The sequence below is a fragment of the Humulus lupulus genome, chromosome 2 (assembly GCF_963169125.1).
Source record: "Humulus lupulus chromosome 2, drHumLupu1.1, whole genome shotgun sequence".
Lineage (NCBI taxonomy): Eukaryota > Viridiplantae > Streptophyta > Magnoliopsida > Rosales > Cannabaceae > Humulus > Humulus lupulus.
In genome coordinates, this window is record NC_084794.1 from 242,817,587 (window position 1) to 242,825,745 (window position 8,159).

Sequence of the window (8,159 nt, forward strand, 5' to 3'; positions counted from 1 at the left end):
AACATTAATAATAAGTAAGGCTATGAAGAGATTAAATAATTAATTAATTACATGCTGTTTTAACTATAAATATATTATATGAAACCCAATTAAGAAGAGAAATTAATGTTATGTTAGAAGTAGTAGTGTTGATCAATCAGTCAATTTGAGAATACTGAGAAGAGCAAGAAAGAGGTTAATAATGTCAAGATACAGTGAGACGGCAGCCCAAATGTAGTCGTCGTAGGAGTGACGCTTGATCATGCTTTCAGTGTCGTATACTATATAACCACAGAATATCATCGACGCTACTCCTGAATATATCATCATTGACATCTTTCCCATTGGAAATAATATCTGTTTTTTAACAAATATTTGTAAGTTTTATGATTAAAATGCAATAACAAAAATATGTAAAATTTAGATACCTGAATGAGGGAAAAGAAGAATAGAAGGAAGAGAGAAGCGAATAGAAAGGGACCAAGGAAGGTGAAATCCCATCCTCTCTTAACTGCCCACAATGTATATAAAGTTAGGCTAATCACCACCACACAGCATAGAATAGCAGCCTCCAAAATAATTGTTCCTGCTCACACCACACCCATCCCAATTATTAAAAAAAAATAAAAAAATAAAACCCAGAAAAGTAATTTAATAGTCAGAAAAAAGAAAATCCAAAAATATTATTAAAAACTAATCCAATATGATGACAAGTATTGACTCATTGAATAAAAACATATCCATTTTTTTTTTGTGTAATAAGAGAGAATAGTGATGATAAACAAGTCATTCACATCCTCTTCCAATTTCTCTTATTTTGTCACAGTAAACAAGTATTTTATTCTGCCACTTACAAGGTGACTTATCACTTTTTTTTGGTTTTCTTTCATTAATTTTGTCTTTTCCTTCCTAAAAACGATTATTATTTTCCCCTTCATGATTATGCACCCTCTAGATTTTGATCCTAGGTCCATCTTTACATTATATCTCGTATTAACCAGGTTCATTACGTACACATATATATAAATAAGAACCACGTACAATACCATATGTCTAGGAACAGAACCATGCTCAGCATATCATAAAAAAAATAAATGGTATAATAATTTGATATGTGCAAATCCTATCCTAAATTGCAAGCAAATCATACATTTATATATATATATATATATATTTATTAACATGAGCAATTAAAGATAAAAACAAAAGCACACGAATGAACTACTAAATATATTAAGGTTTTTGTTACGTACCTTTGGTGTATGCACAACTGATCCCCACAGAAAATGCTATCGCAATCGTAAAGAGGGCAAGAAGAAAAAAGTTCAAAGGATGACGCTTGTGAAAATAAAACAATAGGATCATCACTACACCCAAAAAAAACCTTTAATTAATACCAAAACTAATCATAATAACCATATAATCGTAATTATAATTAACATATATATAAATATATAAACATATTATACGTACGTAGTAAAGTAAAGATGATTGTAAGGATGTAAGCAACGAGACCAATGGTGGTTTTGACGAAGAAATGGGGAATGGGGCGGTAGAAGACGACGGTGGCCGCCACGGCGACGGTGAGGAGAAGTTGGACGGAGATAATGACGTAAACCTTGCGAATGAATGCCCATCGAAGCTGAGGGCTTTCCATCATCATAGGGTATAATGCTTCATCATTATGCCTATGTAATCCTTTACTACTATTCCACCCGGATTCAATGTCGTTGTTTTGTCCCATTATTTTGATTATAATAATGTTATGTATATATTATTGCATGCAAGTGTAATTAAAATTAATAGCTAGGGCAAACCGAGATTGATGATGGCAAGGGCTAGGGGACTTAATTATTTGAAAGGGATCATAAGAAGCTAGCTAGAGAAAATGGATGTTGTTTCTGGTAGGCATGCATGGTTGTGTTTGGGAGGAAAGAAAGTTTTGGGGGAAAAAAACATCACAGAGAGAAAGTTGGAGTTTGGAAGGGTTTTGGTTACTTGGGCGGTACGTATACGTAGGGTAGCTAATGAGAGCACTTGTAATTATAGAATATATACTAATTGAAACATAAATTATAATTAAGACTTAATGTAAATGTATTAATTGCCACAAGAAAAAAAGAAAGTGATTGTCTACCTGTAATATTATATACTCAGGTTTGATTTGTAAATTTATAATCAATAAAATGACAATGTCATAGACTATTTTCGGGCTCCTATTCTCATTTTGTTTGTTAGAACATCTTGTTCATTAGATTAAATCAAACTGAAGGGAAACCACAGGAGGGAGTCCCTCCCTTTGGTAGTATCCAGCATGAACACTCGAGATCCTAGCATTTAGTTTGAAAAGGGAAAAGAGATAAAATATAAATGTTGTGAAAAGGTATTGCTCAACTCAAATGATAGCTTAGGTAATATTCTGTATTTATAGAACAAATGGTTACCTCATGCTCAATAGCATTGTTACATGTATACGAATTACACTGATTTCTAATCATTGGTGGTGACACCAATGAATCGTACAATATGCCTAACGGCCTGGGACCACAGCTGGTGTATATTGGTGACACCTTTTTCATTTCATTTCTCATCATCTCCTCTCAATTGCAGCGGGGAATGAATGATGCCAAATTTGTCAATTAGGAAATGAAATCTGGTAGGTGAGAGACTCTTAGTGAGGCAGCCGGCTGTTTGATCATGAGATGGAATGAATTGAACTTCAAGTGTCTTTTGCAAAACTTTGTCATGAAAAAAGTGAACATCGAGTTCAATGTGTTTTGTACGAGCATGGTAGACAGGATTTGAAGCCAACGCACTAGCTCCTAAGTTATCACAGCACGTGATGGGTGTAACTGAACAAGGCATCTTTAGTTATCGAAGAAGGCCCTGTATCCAGGATATTTCGGTTGCAACATGGGCAAGGGCCCTGTATTCAGACGCAGTGCTGGAACGGGAGACCACAACTTGTTTCTTTGAAGACCACGACACCAATGTATCTCCCAAATAAACACAATAGGCAGCTACAGATCGTCTATCATCAAGACAGCAAGCCCAATCGTCATTCGAGTACCCAGTAATACTCAAATGCTTGCTGAATTTAATATGGAGACCATGGTTGATGGACCCTTTGAGATATCTAAGTACCCTCTTGGCAGCACTCCAATGGACAGTGGTTAGGGCTTTAAGAAATTGACTTAATTCATTGACGGTAAAGTTTATATCTGGTCGAGTGTGTGTGAGGTATTGTAGGCCTCCAATGATGCTACGATATAGGCTTGGATCATCCAATAAGACTCCATCATTGATAGATAATACTCTCCCCGTGGTCATTGGAGTGGGACAAGGCCTGGTGTTGAGCATGTTGCTGCATTCAAGAGTTCTGCAATATATTTGGACTGAGACAAGTAGATGCCAGTGGTATCACGGAACACTTCGATGCCCAAGAAATAATTCAAGCTGCCGAGGTCTTTAAGAGCAAAATGTGTGTTAAGTTGAGCTATAAAATCTTGAAGCTTAGCAGAGTTATTACCAGTAACAATGATGTCGTCCACATAGATAAGAACAATAATGATGGTGTCCTTCGATTGGAAGAAGAAGAGAGAAGAATCAGCTCGAGAGTTGACAAAGTTACAGTGAAGAAGAGTATTTTTAAGGCAGTCAAACCAGGCATGCGGGGCCTGTTTGAGTCCATAGAGAGACTTGTGTAGGCGGAAAACATGATCTGGATATTTGGGATGAGCAAAGCCAGGAGGTTGGCTCATGAGCACAGTTTCAGTAAGGTGACCATTAAGAAACGTGTTGTTGATGTTGAGTTGCCGAATGTCCCAACCTCTTGAGACAACAATGGTAAGAATAATTCAAATTGTCGATACCTTAACAACAGGAGAGAATGTTTCCCCAAAGTCTAAGCCAGGCCTTTGATGGAACCCTTTGGCGACAAGTCGAGCCTTATATCGTTGAAACGAGCCATCGACATTTCTTTTAACTTTAAAAACCCACTTGAAACCAACGGTATTTATATTAGAGGTATGAGGAGTGAGAGACCAAGTCCTATTATTGAGTATAACATCATATTCTTCTCTCATGGCATGGTTCCAACCTAAGTGAGCAAGGGCTTCTTCAATAGAGTCGGGTTCATCAGCAAGAGGTTGCCACTGTGATTCACTCAAATGCACTTTGGGTTTAAATATTCCAACCTTGGATCTTGTTACCATTGGATGAGTGGAGGCAACGGGATCTTGTATTAGAGAGTGAGAGTGAGATGAGTCAAGGCTGGTTGTTGTGGAATCACTGTGATGAGAGCTCGTGGGACTAGTTGCTGCACTACACTCATTAAAATTCTCAACATTAGTACTAATATGATCATGGAATTGAAATACCTGATTGTTACTTGGTGTAGATCCGCGTGAAGGTGAACTGCAAGGGCAGCTTGTGGTTGAGATCTATCAGCCAGTGTACTTGAGAGGGAAGAATTTGAGCTAGATGGTTTTGAATGTGTGGTTGATGGAATAGGTAATGGAGACAGGATGGAACGTCAACTAGGACTGTTTGTTCAGGTCTAAAAGTGTTCAAAAACCTATTTTAAAAGGGACCTCAAGTTCATTGAAAATCACATTCCAGGAGATATAAATGCGTCCTGTTGAGTTGAGACATTTGTACCCTTTATGAGCCTCACTGTAGCCTAAATTGATGCACTTGAAAGAGTGGTAAGAGAATTTATGTGACGGATGCAGGGAAAGTAGGCTGAACCAAATGTTTTGAGGAATTTATAGTCTGGGATTTGAGAATGAACTACCTGAAATGGGGACTGACCACTAAGGATTGGAGAAGACAGCCTATTAATTAGGTAGACAACGGTAACAAATGCATCCCACAAATATTTAAGTGGCATGCTAGCTTGTGCCAAAAGAGTTAGGCTCATTTCTGTGATGTGCCTGTGTTTTCGCTCGGCTCTTCCATTTTGAGCCGAGGTGTGAGGACAAGAATGTTGAAAGGAAATGCCATTTTTAGTGACAAGTTTTTGAAATGCTTGGTATTCTCCCCCCAATCGGTTTGTAGCCTTTTTATTTTCCTATCAAATTGATTTTCCACTAGAATTTTAAATAGAATGAAGGCTTGTAGAGCCTCAGATTTGGCTTTTAAGGGAAAAATCCATGTGTGCCGCCCGTGATAATAAAAAAAGTGAATATAGAACCTAAAGTTTGTATTAGAGAGGATAGGGGCTGGTCCCCAAACATCTGTGTGAATCAAATCAAGTGGAAATTGTGCTCTAGAATCCGAAAGTTTGAAGGGTAAAGCATGAGATTTTCCAAATTGACAAGCATCACAAAAACTGTCATTTTCATTACTTTGAGTGTTTACATTTAGGGATTTTAACACTTGACTCAAGACATGACTTGAGGGATGGCCTAATCTCCTATGCGAAACCTCCTTCTTTGATTTTAAAGAAGAGCTGGACTGACTCAATAAAGTAAATGTTGGATGCAACTTATTGGAATTGATAGACTTTGCAAACTCTGAAAACTGAACTGAGGTGGTGGAAGCATTATTGGTTGTGGCAGTAGGTAAATCGAATTGATAGAACCCATCCTTAAGCTTCCCTTGAAGGACCACCCTCCTTGTTTGCTTGTCCTTCACAAAGCAACAATCAAAGAAAAATTTGATGAGCACATCATTATTTAATGTGAGTTTAGAAATGCTAACAAGATTTTAGTGATTTGAGCTACATGTAAAATGTCTGTTAATAGGAGAGTATGACCAGAATTGGTCTGAATATTACCATTACCAATATGAGCAATGGATAGGTTGTTACCATCACCAACAACCAAGCTGTCCTTACCATGGCACTTAACCTTTTGGTGCAAGTTTGTTGCATTGGAGGTGACATGGTTGCTAGCGCCGCTATCTGCATACCATTGGTCATTTTCGACCATCTCCGGGGTGGCTATAAAAACTGAAGGATTAGAAGCCTGTTTGCCTTGTGAGTTTCCTCCTAGTGGTGAGCCCATGAAGCTTTCATCGAAGTGATTATAACATATTGCAGCTGAGTGTCCGTATTTCCCACATACCTGGCAAGTTGGTTTTTGAGTGTTAGATCTTCCACTTGACCTTCCACCTTTCCCTCGTGAACGTCCTCCACCACGATTGGGATAGTGTCCCCTGGAGTGTCCTGAATGTCCAGAATATGACTCAGGTGAAGTACCATGGCTCTGAGTGTTTCCCTGAGGTTTATGCGCATAGTGAGCTTGAGGAAGAGCTGAGTTGGGTCGCTTGGAGGTTCTAGACAAGGGACTCAACCTTTCCATTTTGCTGTCGAAACTAAGAAGAATATCCTGCAATTCTTGCTGGGTAGTTGATACACGAGCCTTAATCTGAACGATGATAGGCAAGTACTCTAGATCCAAACCAGACAGAATGTAGCAATCAAATATTATTCAGGGTAAGGGTCACCTGACAATGCAAGAACATCGACCCATTGTCACTTTTGACGGAGATAGTCTGGCATGGAGAGAGAGCCCTTGCGAGTTGTCTAAATCTTGGTTCGAAGTTCATTTGTGCGAGACTTTGAGTAAGCACCGTAGAGAGTTTCCAAGTAGCACCAGAGAGAGGAAGAAGAGTCACATCCCATGACCTCAGTGGCGATGGACTCTGTCATTGAACCGTAGAGCCACCCAAGTAGAAGTTGATTGGCAACAATCCATTGTTCGAACTCTGGGTTGATAGCAGGAGCAGAGGAGCCATCGTTGGTGGTGGCAGGGAGGAGTTCAGGAGGTTTCATTCTGGAACCGTTGAGGAAGCCGTCAAGGTGGTGACCCTGGACAATAGCTAGAACCATGGTCTTCCATAGAGAGTAATTGTTCCTGTCGAGTTTTAGGGAAAATAGTTGATTGAGAGTAGAGCTGAAAGAAGAAGTTGAAGTATTTGAGAGGGAGGACTGAGGGTGGGGAGTTGAGCTAAGGCTGCTGGCGGTTGTAACCTTGGGAGGACCAGACTTTGATGTATTTTCTTCAGTTTCATTCGACGACATTGTAGGGCTGGAGCCAAGAAGCTCTTATACCAAGTTTGAAAAGGGAAAAGGGAAAAGAGAGAAAATATAAATGTTGTGAAAAGGTATTGCTCAGCTCAAATGATAGCTGAGGTAATATTTTGTATTTATAGAACAAATGGTTACATCATGCTCAATAGTATTGTTACATGTATACAGAGAGAATTTTACAAATCCTAACAGAATTACACTAATTTCTAATCATTGGTAGCGACACCAATGAATCGTACAATATGCCTAACGGCCTGGGTCCACAGTTGGTGTATATTGGTGACACCTTTTTCATTTCATTTCTCAACATTCTGGCCAGACCATCAACAACAATATTATCTACACTACTAATAGCAAACAAACTACACTAATTAAACCATTCAACTAACGTTACAGTCTCATCAAATAAATGCTAAAGTCTCCAGTCCGGAAATTGGCGTCAACTGTTGACAGCTTGAACCAAGACTCTACAGTCATAAAATATTGCTACATCCTCCCAATTCCTTTCATTTTCCCATCTCAATGCCATCCTCACTTTCATGGCTTCTCCTTCTAATGTCGACTTTGTCTTTAGCTTTGTTGTGCAAGACTCCCACTCTTCCGTGTCCCTATTCAGTGCCACCACACCTATTCTTGTGACACTCTCTTTCCATGATGCATCTGTAGTCATCACTCTTTTAATTCTTTCAGGAATTTGTGACTGGCCTCTACATGGCGTTGCCAGGTGTATAATCCAGTTTAGGATCTATCCTTTGTTTGTCAAACTCAAGACATCTCTCGTTCACTTGTTGCTACATCACCTCAGTAGGAGTTTTCTTGCCATACATAATAATTTTGTTTTTGTTTCTCCATATCACTTAAGGCAGCCCGCATAAGACAAAAATTTAATCTTATCCTCACCATTTAGGTTTTTACAAACCTCTTCTAGGAAGTCAAGTATAGTACATTCATTTGTGTTAGTTGACAAATCAACCACTGACTTCAAATAGGGTGCTCTCACCCTATGTGCTTCCATGAATTTATGAAACTCATTGTATTGAAGTCATGGGATCCATGGCTGCCTCCACACATCTACTGTCTGCCCGTTGCTTACCAATGTATGACAACCTCTCCTTAGCACACCACGGGCCTCTAGAATGTCTCT

The 8,159-nt window shown here is 38.9% G+C and overlaps 1 protein-coding gene across 1 annotated transcript; it reads right to left on the reverse strand.

Annotated features, from left to right (window-relative positions):
• Positions 1–64: 64 nt before the first annotated feature.
• On the reverse strand, positions 65–1,723 carry LOC133815318 (protein LIFEGUARD 2-like). Its single transcript, XM_062248172.1, has 4 exons — positions 1,453–1,723; positions 1,233–1,346; positions 408–565; positions 65–336 (listed from the first exon to the last, which is right to left on the reverse strand). Exons 1-4 carry the CDS (start codon positions 1,721–1,723, stop codon positions 133–135), a joined length of 747 nt encoding a protein of 248 aa, XP_062104156.1. The 3' UTR covers positions 65–132.
• Positions 1,724–8,159: the final 6,436 nt, after the last annotated feature.

Excerpts from the sequence above, each read along its gene's own strand:
- LOC133815318 (XM_062248172.1), bottom strand. The coding sequence starts at position 1,723 with ATGGGACAAAACAACGACATTGAATCCGGGTGGAATAGTAGTAAAGGA. Across the intron at positions 1,347-1,452 it reads AATCATCTTTACTTTACTAC|TGATGATCCTATTGTTTTAT; the intron begins GTACGTATAATA and ends TTTTGGGTGTAG. Across the intron at positions 566-1,232 it reads CAGTTGTGCATACACCAAAG|GAACAATTATTTTGGAGGCT; the intron begins GTACGTAACAAA and ends TGGTGTGAGCAG.